Source organism: Neophocaena asiaeorientalis, unplaced genomic scaffold (assembly GCF_003031525.2).
Source record: "Neophocaena asiaeorientalis asiaeorientalis breed wild unplaced genomic scaffold, Neophocaena_asiaeorientalis_V1.1 scaffold345, whole genome shotgun sequence".
Classification (NCBI taxonomy): Eukaryota; Metazoa; Chordata; class Mammalia; order Artiodactyla; family Phocoenidae; genus Neophocaena; species Neophocaena asiaeorientalis.
The window spans coordinates 2322650-2343127 of NW_020175181.1; the positions used below are offsets into that span (position 1 = coordinate 2322650).

Sequence of the window (20478 nt, forward strand, 5' to 3'; positions counted from 1 at the left end):
GATCTGTGGAAGATTAAAAAGTAGGAACTGCAATACCACAGTCCCTACCCTTGAAATTAAAATCTGGGAATGGAGCTCCAGAAAAGCAAAGTAAGGACAGTGGGAATATCTGTCCTAGCAGGATTTGAAAACAAGCTGAGGTAAAGTGCCCAGGCAACAGGGCTAGATGGCAAGTCCCAGTCAACAGCTGGGAAAGGAGAGGTGGTTCTTGAACTGACTATTGACCTACGCTTTAGAGTGAGATGGTGCATACCTTGCATGTTATGGATAGTGCCATGAGTTACTAAAGGAATTTATGAAAATATCTCTATTATGAATTGCTGATACGGGGCTGTCTGATTAATGACTGAAGGAGAAAAATAAGGAAGTATCTAGATGCCTCTCAAACTCCCTATTAAGACTTTGTGTGCGTGTAACAGACCCCTTTTAAAACTTGAGGAAAAGTTATGAATCCTCTTCTCAGAAAATGCACAACTAACACACAAAATATTGCCCATAATTTTATGGGGTTCATAAACTTCTGAAACCTATCCATGGACTCCAAGTTAAGTATTGTTCTCAACGGTCTTTTCTCCCAATAAACAGCTCAACTCTCAGTCCTATTTTAGAAAATAGTAAGTTAGTAGGTCGGAAGCAGCTTCTGGAAGCAGGTGGATTTGGGAGATTAGTAGGCGTTACTACACATTCCTTACTTTTTTAAGTATAAAGACATGGAAATGCGACGGAAGATGCCACATTCTGGATCTTTCAGGAGGCTGTTATGGACACTACAAATAATTGTTTCTGACCACAGATACAGCTGAATCATTCAGCAAATATTTACTGGGAGCCTGATATGTACAGGCACTGTGCCAGGAAGCGAGCTCACCAAGATAAAAAAGACATCATTTGTGTCCTTGAGACATTCACATGTAAAAGCGTGAATGTAGTTACTGGTGACCGTAAAGTAAAGGTCACCTAAGACTGAGAGGCATTCTGGAGAGACGGAAAGGACTCTGAGCTTGTAGTTTGATTTTTGGCTTCACCATATTCTAGACTCGTGAGTTTGGCGTCACTCAATCTCAAATTGCTTCATCTATCAAATGGGGTAAAAAAAGTGGACGAAAATTGTTGTAAATCTTCAAAAAGATAATCTTTCTAAAAATGAACGTGGACAAATAAAAAATGAAAGTTCGAGGCTTATTGAAAGTGATAGTTGCGAGGGTCCCCGTCTCTATAGCCACCACGGCGCCCCGCACGCGGTCAAAATCCACTCAATAAACCTTCCGGGCCGTATCAAGTTCCGCTTCCGCAGGCAGGTTTTCGCTGTAGGCAAGAGCGCAAGACGCCCGACGCAGCGTAGCGTCGGACCTCCCCGATGCGCATGCTCTCTAAGCGAGGCGGAGCGCGGAGGGCGGGGGAGTGGCCAGGCGCGGCGGCTGGCCGGCTCGTTCTCCCTGCATCGCCGCGCGGGAGGCTGGGGCGCGCGCGCGCTCGTTCGCGCGGCCGGCTGCGTACAGTAGTGACGGCCGCGCGGGAGCGGTCACATGACCGTAGCGGTTGCCTGTACAGTAAGGACCCAATATGGCAGCGGCGGTAGCAGTGGTAACGGCAGCAGGAGGACCGGCCGCCCCATAGACCGCCCCCCGCGCACCACCCCCGCCGCTTCCTCTGCTTGGGTGCTCCTCCGGCCTGACTTCCCCTTTCTCCCATCTTTCCCGGCACCGCGGGAAAAACAGCGCAGGGCAGAGCAGGCAGGGAGGGCGGCCGCAGCCCGGACACGGGAGCCTCCCAGTCAGTTCAAGACCTGACATGAGGGAAAAGGGCCGTAGGAAGAAGGGCAGGACCTGGGCGGAGGCCGCCAAGACGGTAAGGAGGAGGGAGCGGACGGGAAGGCTGGGAGGATTTCGTTCGCTCGCCGCCCGCCGGTTGCAGGGGAAGGGAGGTCAGTGGCCCTGCGACCCGGCTGAGGGGGCACAAAACCGCGCTGTGAGGGCGGAGGTTAGTGTCGGGTTTGTGGTCCCTGTGGGAATGGAGGCGCTCGGCGGAAGAGGGTCACCGCGGGGCTGTGGCTTCTCCCTGCGTCTGCGACGAGTCCTCTTGGTGTTTTGAAGCTGCCTCTCGGGGTCACGACGCTCTCGCCCCCACTCTGTGGTAGCCCCCGCCCCGGCATGGGGAAGTCTCTTGGGCTTGCACAGTAACCGGTTCTTCTCCCTTGTGTGGCTGAAGAGCCCCCATTGGATGCAGATAGGAGAAGGCTTGTGCGTGTACCCAGCCCCGGAAAGAAGAGGGGAGCGCTGGAGCTGGGTAGAATTGACCCGCTATAGCAGAGACGCCGCCTGACCCCGGGCCCCTTGCCTGTCTGGGCTCCCGGCTCAGGCCGGAGGTCACGAGGCTCTTGTTTTTCGTTTGTTGTTGGAGCTGAAAGTGCAGGAGGTGTTTAGAAACGAAGTAACAGGTGGGACTTGTAGAATTTTTTTTTTCTGTTTCCGTAGAGACCTACTCTGAACAAGGCAGCAATGCATGGTGGGACCTGTAGTTTAACCGGCCTTGACTTTTCCGTAGCTAAAGTGATGGTGGCCTCACGAAGTTGTAATTAGTGGATAGAACCATCTTTTTTTTTTCCTTCTAAATTTATTGTAACGAAATTTAGAGGTAGGTTTTAAAAAATAGAGTATTGAGGATGAATGAGAAGTTATGTTTTATGAAAAAGTTAAAAGCGTCCACTATGTGGAAATGAAAGGTTTGGAAAAGTAAGGTTGCAGCAGAAAAGTAATAGGATATAAAACAGCATTTTAGTGTTGGGAAGTGAGAAGGACTGGAGGCATTATCTATAATGGTGAATCATGTCAGTAATACTTATTCAACATGGGGAGCCCTTCTAAATGAACCTTTATTATGTGTTTTATTTTTTAAAGGGGAGTTTTCTGAAAAGTAATAAATGTTCACTGTGGGAAAACTTGTGGAAAATTATAGAATTTTAGTATAAAGAAGGAAATAAATCATGTATTTCACTTCTCAGAGCTCTGTTAACATTTGGTATATTACCGTCCAGTCATTTTTGTTTATTTCCCCCAATCTGGGTCCTATTGTTTATTCAGTCTTACACATTTGTTTTGTAAACCTTGTGCATTTGTTTTGTAAATGTTTTGTGTTAGGGTGTTGATGAGTCTTCAACTTGTATGTGCTTTAGTTGGAACTGTGAAAGAAAGTGAATAAATAAAAGCACATTTTATTTGTTGGGTGTCTTCACTTAACCATATATCTTCATAATTGTGACTGCTGGTCGTTTCTCTCTAAAGAAAAAACTCTAGAAATAGTTTTTTTGGGTGGTGGGGAAATTGGTCCTTCACAGAAGACTATTTTACTTTGTTCTACTCGATCAATACTACCTCAGGACCTCTTTTATTTAAGGAAGGATGGTAAATTTTATTTACAGGTAAGCAGATCCCAACCCTAATTATGTTAATTAATTTTAAGTCTCTAGAATGTCATGAGTGCTTTTTGAATTATCTCTTTGGATAAAATAATCCTTGAGAGATTGTGACAGGAAAAATTTGCATCTTCTGTTTAGATTTTCCTATAATAAATTAGTATATTTGCTCATTTATAATAAACATTTCAAGCCTTAACTAGTTATGTGGAAATACTTAAAAGATGTAAAGACTAGTTTAATCAATAGAGCTCTGAGTTCTGAAGGGATTAGTATATTAGTGGCTTGGTATTTTTATTTGATTCTGGCAAATGTATAAGACTTCAGTCTAAATCAAAATGAATTTTAGAAGGAGAATGGTGACACTAAAACTTTTTTCTTTTTTCTAGTAGCCGAAATCTAGAAAACACTATTCTTTTTTTTCTTTCTTTTTTTCTTAACATCTTTATTGGAGTATAATCGCTTTACAATGTTGTGTTAATTTCTGCTGTATAACAAAGTGAATTAGCTATATGTATACATATATCTGCATATCCCCTCCCTCTTGCACCTGCCTCCCACTCTGTCTATCCCACCCCTCTAGGAGGTCACAAAACACAGAGCTGATCTCCCTGTGCTATGCGGCTGCTTCCCACTGGCTATCTATTTTACATTTGGTAGTGTATATCTGTCAATGCTACTCTCTCACTTCGTCCCAGCTTACCCTTCCCCCTCCCCATATCCTCAAGTCCATTCTCTATGTCTGAGTCTTTATTCCTGTCCTGCCCCTAAGTTCATCAGAACCACTTTTTTTTTTTTTAGTTTCCATATATATGTGTTAGCATACGGTATTTGTTTTTCTCTTTATGACTTACTTCACTCTGTATGACAGACTCTAGGTCCATCCACCTCACTACAAATAACTCAATTTTGTTTCTTTTTATGGCTGAGTAATATTCCATTGTATATATGTGCCACATCTTTATCCATTCATCTGTCAGTGGACACTTAGGTTGCGTGCATGTCCTGGCTATTGTAAATAGAGCTGCAATGAACATTGCGGTACATGTCTCTTTTTGAATTATGGTTTTCTCAGGGTATATGCCCAGTAGTGGGATTGCTGGGTCATCTGGTAGTTCTATTTTTAGTTTTTTAAGGAACCTCCAGACTTATTCTCCGTAGTGGCTGTATCAATTTACATTCCCACCAACAGTGCAAGAGGGTTCCCTTTTCTCCACACCCTCTCCAGCATTTATTGTTTGTAGATTTTTTGATGATGGCCATTCTGGAACACTCTACTCTTTTTTGTTTGTTTTACCATCTATAAAATAAAGGATTAAAGTAAACCTCAGTGTTGAAAAGGTTGCTGTTTGTAGGAGGAATAGGTAGAAGTAAATGTGAAAGGGATAGACAAAAGTAAATCTTTTAATATTTTCAGATGCATAATAATGAGATCAGAAAATTAATGGTTTGACAAATGGAAAGTTTAACTTTGACCTCAAATTAGGAAACTGTGTATATTTACAAGATCAAGAGGACCAGGAGAAGTAAGTCTTAAACTTATTTCATAGGCATTAAAGTCAAATGTTCTAGTAACAGTTTCAGAAAGGATATATTAAAATTATTTACTGAGTATAGGCAATATCTGCTTCTTATTTCATTGTGTTCTTGGTACCTGCATTGTAGACCTATCCTGTTTTAGGGAGCATTATTAAAATGGGGTTGTCTTCCTGACCAATGATATAGCAACAGATAAATAAAATTATTCATTCAGTAATATATATGTATATATACATACACGATTTGGGGTGTTGTGTGTATGTGAGAGAGCTATACAAATTGATATGATTGCTATGAACAATCTGAAAAAGCAAAATAAGATTCATAATTATTATAAAATTATGCCAAAAGGCTGATTAAATGTAGAGTGTAGACTTGTAGAGTGTAGACTTCCAGTAACTAAGGACACCAGACAGAGAAATAATGGGGCTGAGATTCAGCTGAACTTGAATGCTCATTCACATTCACTACACTGGATTGTGTCCCTACTGATCTTATATTTGTTTCATATAAATACACTAGTTATAAAAAGCATTATTCAAGTATTTAATTAACAGTCTTACATGTTTTACATTTTATTATTATTATTATTTTTTATTTTTGGCCATGCCCCATGGCGTGCAGGATCTCAGTTTCCCAACCAGGAACTGAACCCGGGCCATGGCAGTGAAATCCTGGAATCCTAACCACTAGGCCACCAGGGAGCTCCCATTACATGTTTTAAATTTTAAAGGTGGCAGTGATGGTGGTGATGAAGTGATTTGGATGAGAGATCTGTAGCATAGTGTTTGGTGCAATTTAAATAGAAAAATTTGTAGTAAGCCAGAGATATTGAGAACCATTACATTGACTTTAGAACTATGTTCAAAGTTCTGCTCATTCTTTTTAAAAAAACAAAACAAAACATTGTATCATGTAAACATTTGGTGACATCCCTGAGGAATGTAGCTGTTTTTGCAAAGCAGAGCTTTCGAAATAGTATAATCATAGTATATATACTATGTATATATAGTATATAGTATATATACATAGTATATATACATAGTATATAATAGTATATATAATGGTATATATAATGGTATAATGATGATACCATTTTCTTTTTGATTTTTCTCTTGTCACCCACCACAACTAGGGCAGCATTAAAAGGGAAAAATGTTCTTTTAGGACAAGTTTGTTGTGATTGCAGATGCAAAAGGCAGAGAGGCAGACCTTAGAGATTGCACTAGAGGTACCTTTGCGTGTCTTTGGGGAGTGAAGTGGTCAAAGTATAAGTGAAGTATGGGTGTTAGAGATGAGGAGCACAGCAGGTCTTTAGCATGCGATTTGTAGACTGAAGAAAAAGTGGTTTGTTTTTATGTTTGTATTTCTATGTAGACTTCACTTAGTGGTTAATACTATTTTGAAAGCACATAGGTTTTTATTTATGTTATTTACCTAAAGTCATTTAACTTTAGGGAATAAGTTGGAAAATAGAAAGTTTCTATTAAAGGAGTAACTCATACGCTAATTATTTTATGGAGGAAGTATTGAAAACAGAAAAGAATTACTTAGGGCTTCCCTGGTGGCGCAGTGGTTGAGAGTCAGCCTGCTGATGCAAGCGACACGGGTTCGTGCCCCAGTCTGGGAAGATCCCACCTGCCGCGGAGCGGCTGGGCCCGTGAACCATGGCCGCTGAGCCTGCGCGTCCGGAGCCTGTGCTCCGCAACGGGAGAGGCCACAACAGTGGGAGGCCCGCGTACCGAAAAAAAAAAAAAAAAAAAAAAAGAAAAACTTAAAAGTAAAATGATAAAATATATGTAATGATTAGAAAGAAAAACATCTGAAAATACACTTTAGAAAAAACAGACGTATTAACTTAGAAATTTTCAGTACTCTTAATCTTTACCATGAGTAATTTTCTTCTGCTAGGAGTATGGCCAGGCCTGGTAATATCTTCTTGGATCTATATTGACTAGGCCAGAGTCCTTGTATGTCTGTATTTGTATTATATTTATATTAGAATCTTCAGGAGAGAGTTTGCATCTTGGAAAAACATATTAAAGAAATCTATTCTTTTGTAATGTTGTTTGTTTATTTATTTATTTTTGGCTGCATTGGGTCTTCGTTGCTGCCCACGGGCTTTCTCTAGTTCCGGCGAGTGGAGGCTACTCTTTGTTGTGGTGTGAGGACTTCTCATTGGGGTGACTTCTTTTGTTGTGGAGCATGGGCTCTAGGCGCGTGGGCTTCAGTAGTTGTGGCACGTGGGCTCAGTAGTTGTGGCACGTGGGCTCAGTAGTTGTGGCTCGCAGGTTCAAGAGCACAAGCTCAGTATTTGTGGCGCACAGGCTTAGTTGCTCAGCAGCATGTGGGATCTTACTGAATCAGGGATTGAACCCATGTCCCCTGCATTGGCAGGCAGACTCTTAACCACTGCGCCACCAGGGGAGCCCCTACATTATTATTATTATTAATTTTTTTTTTTTTTTTTTGCGGTACACGGGCCTCTCACTGTTGTGGCCTCTCCCGTTGCAGAGCACAGGCTCCGGACGCGCAGGCTCAGCGGCCATGGCTCACGGGCCCAGCCGCTCCGCGGCATGTGGGAGCCTCCCAGACCGGGGCACGAACCCGTGTCCCCTGCATCGGCAGGTGGACTCCCAACCACTGTGCCACCAGGGAAGCCCTCTACATTATTTTTAATTTCAGCTTTATTGAGGTATAACTGACATAAAATTATAAGAGATACATTTATGAAATTGCTGTCTGCAAGTCTGTTTGTGCTCAGTGATTTGATGTAACATTCTTTGCTTGAGCAATTTTCATTCTTGCCTTAATGTTGAAGTAAAGTTCCCCCTGTGTTTTGCTCTAGAATTTTGTATTATTTTTGGTTCATCTTTCCTTCTGTCCTGTTCTCATGATCCTGTCTTGAAAGCCCAGAAATTAAGGAAAAGGAAGGGGAAAAAAATCTTTTTTTGAACACACATTTCTGTGAGAGGTGCGGCTGCTGCATCTCCTAGAATTATGACAGGAGCTGAGAAAATGATGTCAGATTTGCAGAAGTCCTTGCTGTTTCCTCATCCACAAAATCTACTTTTAAAAGGCTGTACAATTCTGCTGTCATTATATTTTCACTACAAAAGCTGTCTGGGAGGAGGCCACTGTGTGTGGAAGATATAACTACAGGGAACTGATCAGTAAGGTTTGTTAAAACCTGCTATCTTTGTCCTTTTTACAAGAGCCTCTGAATGCCCCTCTAGTTCTGTTTTCTTTCTTCCCATATCTCATAGAGGCCATCCTCATAGTTTATAGTGTTGTGCAACTTAGTATTTTTAGTACAGTTTGATTTATCATGTTTTAGTGTTTTTTAAAAGGTTATTGAATATACTTAGTTTTAGAACTCTTTAGATACGACTTAAAAACAATAGTGTTTAAATTGAGTTACTGTTACAGTTATATAGGCTCGTTATTTAAAAAAAAATAGAACAGCAGTATGTAGAGATTTAGTCTTGAATGAGTCACTATACTGAAAATAGGGATTAAGTGAAAGTCTGCATACACAAATATTGAAAATAATTTAGTTACCAAACAAATTAACTACAGTTATAGTTGATAGTCTGAATACAGCTTTCTGTACTTTTAAACTTGTATGTAGAAATATGTATAGACATGTATACCTATCTATATTTTATATACAATTCTTCAATTTGCATTCTTTATGAATGTCAAGAATGCCTTTTAATGCCACTACTTATGTATCTGTTTCATTCTTAATGATTTCTTAATATTCCATTGTTTTTAGATGTACCATCATTTAAAATAGTCATTTATAGTTTTTTTTTCCCTTTTGTAACAGATGCTTCAGTATATATATCTGGGCGTATGTGTATGTACATTTGTGTGAATGGAATAGCAAAGAGTTTGTGAACTTGAGTTAGTGGCAGTTTATATTCCCCTCCAAAATTTTGAAGGTTCTTGTTTCTTCCCACTTTTCTCTGTTATCCAAGAAATCTATCAGTCTTTACTCTTTGCCATTTTGATATATTAACAAAGCGTTTCTTTTGTTATTTTGTTTATTAGAACTTGATGGAAATGTTCTATATCTGTGCTGTCCAGTGCACTAAGCCACTAGTCACATGTGGCCATTGAGCACTTGAAATGTGGCTAGTTTGGCGAAGGAACTGAATTTTGAATTTTATTTAATTTTAATTCATTTAAGCTTAAATAGCCACATTTGTTTAGTGGCTACTATTATAGAGTAACTTCCTACGCTTATTGACTGTTTGTATATTTTTCAGTAAACTTGTCTATTCAGATCTTTTGCACTTTTTTTTTTTTGCTTCCTGGTCGTTTTTATACTAATTTCTAAGAGTGCTTTGTAGGTTAAGGAAACTGGCCCTTTGTCATATGTGTCACAGATCTGTTTCCCATTTTTGGCTTTTGACTTGATTTATGCAGTTTTTTTTTATTCTGCCAACATTTTAAAATGTTTTTTAAAATATTTATTTATTTATGGCTGTGTTGGGTCTTTGTTGCTGCGCGTGGGCTTTCTCTAGTTGCGGCGATTGGGGGCTACTCTTCGTTATGGTGCACGGGCTTCTCATTGTGGTGGCTTCTCTTGTTGCGGAGCACGGGCTCTAGGCGTGTGGGCTTCAGTAGTTGTGGCACGCAGGCTCAGTAGTTGTGGCACACAGGCTTGCTCTGCGGCATGTGGGTTCTTCCTGGACCAGGGCTTGAACCCATGTCCCCTGCATTGACAGGCAGTTTCTTAACCACTGCGCCACCAGGGAAGCCCGACATTTTTTCTGTTAATGTAAATAAATTTACCAATCTTTACCTTTCGTGCTTTTCTAGGTTTTGAGTCCTATTAAGAAAAGCTTTCTCAAAGATTATAAGTTGAGTGCTTTTAAAGAAAATGATTAGCCGTGAAGGTATATCTTCCCCAAATAAAATACATATTTTACTGTGAACAAGTAGGAGGAAATTCAGTTTATATATGTTAGTAAGTCTGTGCTCCTTGAAGGCAGAGACTTCTAAATGTTTCTACCTGCAGAGCTAAACTTGCTTTCTTGTACGTGAGTGCTAAATCTTTGTTCACCTTTTTTTATTGGATATAAAAGAGAAGACACTGTTCTCACATTCAAGAGAGCACAATTTGAGTAAAATTAGTCAACTATATTAAGTATTGTTTGCCAGGAAAACCGGTTGAATATCTTTTTTGTGAAAAAAAGAAAGAAAGAAAGTTATTTCAAGACACACCAAGGTATTTGCCTCCCAAGACCCTTTTGAATTACACTTGGACATAGGGAAGTTTCTGTGATAATTCTTACTTCTGACCTTGCTTGACAAAAACTAAAATAGGTTAATGGTAAATACAGATGTACTTAGTCCTGGGCATCAAGGGACATTGTAAACCTTATTAATTATAGCGTCTTCTCAGTAACTATGTTTTAGTAAAAAATTATGTTGTGAAAGACTTTTCATTTGAAAATTCTTTGGCTGCTGACATTTAGCAGTTGATACTACATTTAGAATGGACTTTCATTGGAGTTCACAGCTTGGGATGGCCCAAATCATCTTGAATCTTTAACCCACTGATGTCTGAATTATTCAGTAGCTGGTTTAGCCATATTCAGTTTCAAATAAAGTGCTTAATGGTGTTAGTGACTTTTTCTAAATAGTAACATAAAAATTTAAATGTGTTGCTATTGATTTATAGTGATTAGTTTCCTATATGATTTGAGTGGTTCTGACAAATTTTGTAAGTTTAAATGGATGGTACCCATGAAATGGGTTGATATTTTAGGAGAGGTTTTCTCTTTTACATTGTGTGTGGGGGAGAGAGAGAGAGGGAGAAAGAAGATGTCAAAAAGAGATGGATTACAAGATAAAGATAATAGAAGAACACTTTTCATGCATATCATTAATCACCTATGAAAGACACAATGAGGAACATAGGACTGTTTTTTTGGCTGAGTGGTGCAGGCTGAGGGACCTTAGTTCCCCGACCAGGGTTCGAACCTGTGCCCCCTGCATTGGGAGCACGGAGTCTTAACCACTGGACCGCCAGGGAAGTCCCAGGACTATTTTTAATAGCAACTTGGGAATAACTTTAACAATCTGGATCTGATCTTTACTGAGTTTATTATGTCAGCTTGAACAAGTTATTTAAACCAGTGCTCAAACATTAATGTGTAAAAGAATCATCTGGGGAGCTTATTATAATGTAGATTATTATTCAGTAGGTCTGCAGTGTAGCCAGAGATTCTGCATTTGTAAAAAGTTCACAGGTGATGCTGGTGGTTTGGTCTAAGAGCCACATTTGGAGTTGTAGGGATTACACTAAGTGTTCTCAATTTCCCCAAACTGTAAAATAGAGATAATAGTAGAATTTACCATTTGAAGTGTTAGGTGATTAGGCTAGAATGTGTGAAAAGTTCTTTGTACAATGCCTAGTATGTGGTAAGCACTGTTTGTTAATATTACTGAAAAATTAGTAAATGTAGATCATTTTATGTTTCTGAATGGGAAAACTAAATATTGTAAAGATGTTATTTCTTAGCAAATGGGTGCAGAGGTTTGAAACAGTTCTAATGAAAAGCCTCTAACCTCAGGGACCCCATTTGCCACTTGTTTCCCAAGGTCAGTGTGGAATCACACAGAGACCTAAACTAGCTATGGACAAGTTTGGGAACCCACTGAAAGATCCATCTCATGATTTAGGAGATTCTGCCCCAAATCTCACTCTCTTGACTTATACTTTGTGAACTGCTGTGGCAAGGAATGGCAGGCAGCCTCTGGTTGCTGAATGGCTCCTGGCCAAAAGTCAGCTAGAAAACAGAAAGGGACTAAAACCTGCCAACAAGTAAGCTTCGTGGTAAGCCTGGAAAAGAATACAAGCCCAAGCCTCAGATAAGTTCACAGTCCCAGCTGTCACTTCAGTTTCAGCTCAGTGAGACCTTAAGTAGAAGACCCTGTTAACCCATGCCCAGAATCCTGTCGCAGAGAACTGTGAGATAACTTTGTATTGTTTTCACCTTTTATAATAAAATAAAATAAAATAAAAAAATAAATTTGTGTTGTTGAGGCTGTATAATAGCAAACTAAAAGTATTACTGAAATTTGGTGGAGGAGGGAACATGGTAAGGTTGGTCTCAGGGAGGGTTTGGCCTGGGTATTCAGGGGTAAATATGGATAAGGGTATTCCAGGCAGAAGAAAGGCTGAAAAAATGCAGCATATGTTGTATGCATGCTATTTACCTTTGAGTATTGTGAAGTGTAGTAAAAGAAAAGGCCAGAAAAGGTAAGCTGGGACTAAAATGTTGTGAGTTGTACAAATTGGGCGGACAAATATTTTTATTCTAGGAGTTGTAGAGAGTTTTTATGCAATAACATCTGTGTTTTGGGCCATTTGTGGGGTGTATTGTAGAGAGCTGAAGAATCTAGCTATGGTGAGGTTATAAGGGTTAGAGTGAGGCTCTCTTGAGTTAGAAGGATGGGCGGGAGTACACATTTTTTTTTTTCTCATTTTATACCTATTCTCTGTACATCTATCCCACTTACAGGTCTCCAACAGAAGCCTATGTATTAAGTTCTGCCAGTCTCCTGAAGTGTTCATAAATACAGGAGGTTCTGGAATGCTCTTCAACACAACAGAATTGTATGATTCTTGAGAGGAAAAAAGAAAGTAAATTCTTTCCCCAGTTATTCTAGCTCATGTTGATTTTTCTTTTCTCTGAATTCTCATACCACTGTTCTTTCCATTCTACTATCCTGTGTGCCGCTGGTCTTCAGGTTTGTTGAGGTGGTAGAATCAGTCAGGAATCTGTGTTGCACAACTCCGGGGGGAACCATTCATATTTACATATTGTATTTATGTGAATATTGCTTCCTGGAGTTGTGCATCACAGTGGCTCTGGGTTCCATGATGCTTTTTGTGAAAACATCATTAAATATTTGTGACAACACCATTAAATATTGATATATTTATTTCTGATAAAAGGTAAGAATAGTTTTGCCAGGAGAAAACCTATTACAAGTTTGTGATAGGAAAGTCACACCTTCAGAACAGATGGGTGGGCGGCAAGAAGGGCATCTTTTCCAATCTTTCATTTAGTATTGGATTTACTTCATGTGTATTTCCCAGGTCTGTTTCCTGGCAGACAAGAGGTGGTAGCAAATGACAAAGGTTTAATGAAAATGTTTCCTATTAGCTGTATATTTTTTGTGAACACTTATTACCAGGTTGAAAAAGTTCCCTTTTATTTCTAGTTTGCTGAGAGTTTTTGTCATGAATGGATGTTGAATTTTGTCAAATGCTTTTTCTGAATCAATTGATCATTTGCTTTACTTTTCAGACTTTTAATATGGTGGATTACATGGATTTTCAAATTTTGAATTGCGTTGCATTCCTGCGGAAAGAAACCTCACTTGGTTGTGGTGTATTACACTTTTTATACATTGCCAGATTGGATTTGTTGAGGACATTTATGGTTATGTTCATGAGGGATATTAATTTGTAGTTTTCCTCTATTGTCTCTGTCTGGCTTTGGTATCAGAATAGTGCTGATCTCATAAAAAAGGAAGTCTTCCTTCCTATTCTATTTCCTGAAAGAGATTATAGTTGATCATCACTATTCGTGGATTCAGTACAGTTGACCCTTCAACAGCTCAGGTGTTAGGGGTGCCAACCCTCTGCACAGTCAAAAATCCTTGAGTAATTTGTAAACGGCCCTCCATATGAGCGATTCTTCCTTATCCATGGTTCCTCATCCATAGGTTCAACCCCCTTGAATCGTGTAGTACTGTAGTATTTACTGTTGAAAACATTGCACATATAAGTGGACCTGTGCGGTTAAACCTGTGTTGTTCGAGGGGCAAGTGTATTTGTGAATTCACCTGCTTGCGAAAATATACTCCTAACCCCAGACAGTGCTTGGCACTTTTGTCCATTCATGGACATTTGCTGAGTGGCAAAGCAGTTGTCACCTGACACTGAGGTCTCTGCTGAAGTTGAACAAGGTGATCTTCTGCCTTTTCATTTCAGCTCTCATAGTGAAAATGTGTACTTTTTGTGGTCTATTCAGTGCAATGGTGTTTGCATTTTTGTGCTTTTTGTTGGTGCTCTCACTATTTAAAATGGCTCCCAAGTATAGTACTGAAGTGCTGTCTAGTATTCTTTTTTTTTTTTACATCTTTATTGGAGTATAATTGCTTTACAATGGTGTGTTAGTTTCTGCTTTCTAATAGTATTCTTAAGTGCAAGAAAGCTGTGATGTGCCTCATGGAGAAAATACCTCTGTTAGATAAACTTTGTTTAGGCGTGAGTTGCAGTGCTTTTGGCCATGAGTTCAAAGTCAGTGAGTCAATAATATGTATTAAATATCTTTAAACAGAAACACACATAAAGACAAGGTTATGTATTGATCAGTTGCCAAAAATATGACCAGAGGCTTGCAGGAACCTAACTCTGTATTTCATCTAGGAGCGGTGCTTCAGTATTTGCTAATTTAGTTTTCATGGTGACTTTATAGAACATAACTATTGTGAATAATGAGAATGAACTTGTATGTAGTACTAGTGTTATTTCTTCTTTAAATGTTTGATAGAGTTCACCAGTGAAACATTCTGGGGTCTGGAGATTTCTTTTGTGGAAGCCTTTTAACTATAAATTCAATTTCTTGTATAATTGTAGAGCTATTCAGGTTATCTGTGTCTTCTTGGCTAAGTTTGAGTAGTTTGTGGTTTTCCAGGAATTGGTCCATTTCGTTTAAGTTGTTGAGTTTATGTCTGTAGTTTGTAGTATTCCCTTATCGTTCATAGAGTCTGTAGTAATATATCCCCTCTTTATTCTTGATAACTGGTAGTTTGTCTTTTCCCATTTTTTTCTGCTAGAGATTTACCATTTTTTTTTTAAACAATTGAAAGAACCAGCTTTTGGTTTCATTAATTTTTTTCTCTTTTTCTATTTTCACTCTTATTGATATTTAACTATCTTTATTATTATTAGTGGTCACTTTTCATTCTCCCCTCCTACCAGCCTCTGGTAACCACTAATCTACTTTCTGTGTCTCTGGGTTTGCCTATTCTGGACAGTTCATGTAAATGGAGTCATACAGCATGTGGTCTTTTGTGTATGGCTTCTTTCACTTGGCATAATGTTTTCAAAATTCATCCATATTGTAGCATGTATCTTTTTTATGGCTGAATAATATTCCATCATATGGATATACCACCTTTTATTCTCTTCATCAGTTGATGGTTATTTGGATTGTTTATACTTTTTGGCTATTATGAATAATGCTGCCATGAACATTTCATGTACAACTTTTTGTGTCAACATATGTTTAATTCTTTTTGGTATATAGGAGTGGCATTGCTAGGCCATATGTTAACTCTATGTTTAACTTTTTGAGGAATTACCAAACTGTTTACCGTATCAGCTGAACAATTTTACAGCACTACCAGCAATGTTTGAGGGTTCTAATTTCTCCTTGCCAGCACTTGTTGTTTTCCTTTTTTTCCCTAAAATAATTATATCTGTTCTAGAGGATGCGAACTGTATTTTCCTAATGAATAATGATATTGAGCATCTTTTCATGTACTTACTGGCCATTTGTATATCTTTTTTTTGAGAAATATCTATTCATATCCTTTGCCCATTTAAAAATTGGATTATTTGTCTTTTTGCTGATTTCTAAGAATTCTTTATATACTGCATACAAGTCCCCTATCAGACACATTATTTGCAAATATTTTTTCCATTCTGTGGGTTGTTCTTTCACTTTCTTGGTATGTCCTTTGGCACACAAATTTTTAAATTTTGAGTAAGGGTTTATCTTTTTAATTTAATCATTAGATAATTCTGTTTCTCTATTTTCATGTTTACTCTTTTGTTATTGATTCATCCAGTGACCTTTTGTTTTGGTTTGGTTATTTTTCAGTTGAAAAATTTCCGTTTGGGGCTTCCCTGGTGGCGCAGTGGTTGAGAGTCCGCCTGCTGATGCGGGGGACGTGGGTTCGTGCCCCGTCCGGGAGGATCCCACATGCCGCGGAGTGGCTGGGCCCGTGAGCCATGGCCGCTGAGCCTGCGTGTTCGGAGCCTGTGCTCCGCGGCGGGAGAGGCCACAACAGTGAGAGGCCCGCGTACCACAAAAAAAAAAAAAATTCCGTTTGGTTTTTCTTTATATCTTCTACTTTGCTGAAACTTTGTATCTTTCCCTTCATTTCAAGTGTGTTAACCCTTGGAGCATTTTTATAATAGCTGCTTTATTTATTTATTAGGTTGCACCGGGTCTTAGTTGCAGCAGGTGGGCTCCTTTGTTGTGGCTTGTGCTTTTTTTTTTTAATTGAAGTATAGTTGATTTACAGTGTTGTGTCAGTTTCTGGTGTACGGCAAAGTGATTCAGTTAGCCGCATCTATATTTATATACTTTATTTTATTTATTTATTAGGTTGCACCGGGTCTTAGTTGCAGCAGGTGGGCTCCTTTGTTGTGGCTTGTGCTTTTTTTTTTTAATTGAAGTATAGTTGATTTACAGTGTTGTGTCAGTTTCTGGTGTACGGCAAAGTGATTCAGTTAGCCGCATCTATATTTATATACTTTATTTTATTTATTTATTATTTTTGGCTGCGTTGGGTCTTCGTTGCCGCGTGCGGGCTTTCCCTAGTTGCGGCGACCCGGGGCTACTCTTTGTTGCGGTGCACGGGCTTCTCATTGCAGTGGCTTCTCTTGTTGTGGAGCACGGGCTCTAGGTGCACGGGCTTCAGTAGTTGTGGCTCACGGGCTCTATAGAGTGCAGGCTCAGTAGTTGTGGTCCATGGGCTTAGTTGCTCAGTGGTATGTGGGATCTTCCTGGACCAGGGCTCGAACCCATGTCCCCTGCATTGGCAGGTGAATTCTTAACCACGGCGCCACCAGGGAAGCCCTATATTTATATATATTCGTTTTCATATTCTTTTCCGTTATGGTTTATTACAGGATATTGAATATAGTTCCCTGTGCTGTATAGTAAGACTTTGTTTTTTTATCTACTTTACATATAGTAGTTTTTATCTGCTACTCCCAAACTCCTAATTTATCCCTCCCTCACCCCCTTTCCCCTTTGGTAACCATAAGTTTGTTTTCTATGTCTGTGAGTCTGTTTTGTAAGTAAGTTCATTTGAGTCATATATAATAGCTGCTTTAAAGTCTTTGTGAAACTTTTCCAATATCAGTGTTATTTTGATTGTGTCTTTATTTTCTTTTCCTAAGCAAGCTGAGATTTTCCTTGTATACCAAATTTAGATTGTATTCCGGCCATTTTGAATATTGTATAAGTGACACTCTGGGTCTTAAGTTCTGTGGAGAATGTTAATAGTTTTGTTTTAGCAAGTAGTTGACTGAATTGGGTTCAGGCTTCAGGTTCTGACCTGTGGGTTGTCTGTTCTGTGGGTTGTTGTTTCAATGTCAGTTAACTTTTCAAAGCCTTTTTAGTGATGTTTGGATTTGTCCCTGTGTGAACCATCAGTGGACTGTCTGGGATTTGGGTGGTGGTCTTGCCCATGGGTTGTGAAACCATGGCCTGTGGGCTAAATCCAGCCCACTGCCTGTTTTCAAAAATAAAATTTTACTGGAACGTAGCCATGCCCATTTGTTTATGTATTTTTTGTGGGTGTTTTCATACTATAATAGTCATAGTTAAGCAGTTGCAACAGAGACTGTTGGGCCCACAAAACCTTAAATTTACTATATGGTCCTTTATAGAAAAGGTTTGCTGATCCCTCATCTATCCCATAGTCAGTTCTCAAAGACTTTCTGTACTTTTTAGTGTTCAATCCATGTATCCACAGCTCAGGTGTTAGCCAAGGAGTTCATAAGCAACTTTAAGGGATCACTTTCCTGAGTTCTTTTTTCTGCAGTCTTCCCAGTACTTTCAGATTCCCTGGGGCCTCCCCTTTTTCATTTATTTGGCCAGAAATTTGGAGCTTTCTTTTATCCCACTCCTCTGTGTACTTCCTACAACTATGCCTCCATCAGGCCAAGCAGCAGGAGACGTGAGAGGGAAAAAGAGCATAGTTCCTTTGATTGGAGGGGAAGATTTCCCTCCTTCAGAGTTATGGGCATGTGCTTTCTCCGTTGCTGTTGTTGCCACAGGATTACTTGGGGTTTGAGGTACAAGAGAACAGGGAAAATTAAAAATAGAAGAAAGAAAGAAAATGAGGAAGTTTCTGTTCTGTCTCTGAGCATTTTGAGACACCTGTCCTGATGGAACACTCTCTTTCCACACTGATGCCCATTTCCGGGTTTTGGGCTGTGTTGAGTTCGGATTGAGATACTGGAGGGAAAAAATTGCTAACATCATTGCCAGTTTGGAGGTACTTTGCATTCAGGTGTTCCTCAATCTGCCTGCTACTATTTATTAATACTTTGTTGGGACTTCCATGGTGGCCCAGTGGTTAAGAATCCTCCTGCCAATGCAGGGGACACGGGTTCGAGCCCTGGGCCAGGAAGATCCCACATGCTGGGGAGCAACTAAGCCTGTGAGCCACAACTACTGAGCCTGTGCTCTAGAGCCCGTAAACCATGACTACTGAGCCCATGAGCCCTAGAGCCTGTGCACCTAGAGCCCGTGCTCCACAACAATGAGAAGCCCTCGCACCGCAACAAAGAGTAGCCCCTGTTCTCCGCAACTAGAGAAAGCCCGCATGCAGCAGTGGAGACCCAACGCAGCTATAAATGAATGAATGAATGAATAAAACATACATACATACTTTGTTAGATTTGATTTACTAATATGTATTTTGTTGAGGATTTTTGCATCAGTGTTAACAAGAGATAATTGGTCTGCAGTTTTCTTTTTTTATGTCTTTGTCTGGTTTTGATATTAGGGTATTGTTGGCCTCAGAATGAGTTAGAAAGTATTCCCTCGGGTTCTTCTGGAAAAATAATTGTAGAGAATTGGTATAATTTCTGCCTTATAATGTTTGGTAGAATTCACCAGTGAATCTACCTTAGCCTATTTTGAAGGATTATTAATTAATCATTGATTTTTTTAGATTGTCTGTTTCTTCTTGTCAAGTTTTGACAGATTATGTCTTTCAGGGAATTGGTCCGTTTTATCTAGGTTGTCAAATTTGTGGGCATAATATTCCTTTATTATTCTTTTACAGCACATGGGGTCTGCAGTGATGTCCTCTCTTTCACTTCTGATACTAGTAATTTTTCTTTCTTTTTTTTTTATTTTAAAGCTTTAGGCTTACTGACTATATATAACTTTTCAGAGAACCAGCTTTTAGTTTCGTTGATTTTTCTCTATGGTTTCCTGTTTTCAGCTTCACGTTTCTGCTCTAATTTTTATTATTTCTTTCTTCTGCTTACTTTGGATTTAATTTGCTCCTCTTTTTCTAGTTTCCTAAGATGGAAGCTTAGATTATTGAATTTAGATCTTTTTCTTTTCTAATATGAATTCAATGCTGTAAATCTCTTTCTATGCCCTGCCTTTCCTGTATCTCACAAATTTTGGTAAGTTGTATTTTCATTTAGTTATGATATTTTAAAACTTCTCTTGAGACTTCTTCTTTAACTCATATGTTATTTAGAAGTGTGTTGTTTAATGTCCATATAGTTTGGGATTTTTCCAGGTATCTTTCTTTCTATTACTGATTTCTAGTTTAATTCCACTGTGGCCTGGGAGCAGTCATGGCATGATTTCTATTCTTTTACATTTATTGAAGTGTGTTTTATGACCCAGAATGTTCTCATTCTTGGTGAATGCTCTAGTGACCTTGAGATGAAACCATTTACTTTGCAGAATCCTTAGCTGCTCCATTCAGGTTTTATAGCTACATTCTTTGGGAGTGATAGGGTGGAATATGCTTACCCCATCTTACCTGGAATTGGAACCCATCCTATATTTTGGAGTATTTCCTGTGGAAAGATTAGAAATACAGTTACTTGTAATTTGCTATGTGGTATACTGCTTTATTTAAGGGTTGTACTAATTTATATTGCCACCAGCAGTACGTGAGATTAGTTTTGCCCCATAGTGGATACATTTTAAAGCTAACATTTTTTGTGTAGAAGTTATAGAGAGATAGCTGGAAAGTTCATCTGTAATAGAATAATATTGCCTTACACGGCTAGAAAAGTTTAAAATATAAGTACTTAAACGTATACATATTAGCCTGAAGTTTTCCCTATAAAATTTGGATTTCTCCCTCTGTTTACTTTGTCACCGCACCCTCCCTTTATCAACCTCCCTTTGTAACATGAAGTTTTTTTTGTTTGTTTTAAAATTTCCTTTGAAAGGTAGACAAAATGGAGATGAAGAAGACATGGCTGCTGTAAAGTGAAGGAAGGCTCCAAACTAATGTACACTGGGGTGGGGTGGAGATAACATTTTCTTCTGAAACCTTTTCTGACTTTCTCCATATAGAGACCAAGGGACATAGTATTGTTATAAATATTGTCAATTAAAAAAAAATCAGGTTCTTAGCTTTGTAAGCTAATGGAAGGAGTGGTTCTTTGGTGAATGTCTTAGGTTGGCTTAGGATAGGATCAGTTTGCAAAC

At 39.1% G+C, this 20478-nt stretch overlaps 1 protein-coding gene across 2 annotated transcripts in view; it reads left to right on the forward strand.

The window, feature by feature from the left end:
• Positions 1-1528: 1528 nt before the first annotated feature.
• The window catches only part of ASXL2 (ASXL transcriptional regulator 2), a 134449-nt gene continuing 115499 nt past the window's right edge, over positions 1529-20478 (forward strand). For both annotated transcript variants that reach the window (XM_024764393.1, XM_024764394.1), the window contains exon 1: positions 1529-1848. In XM_024764393.1, coding sequence (XP_024620161.1) covers positions 1792-1848 — 57 coding nt within the window. In that variant the 5' untranslated portion in view covers positions 1529-1791. The remainder of the gene's footprint in view (positions 1849-20478) is intronic.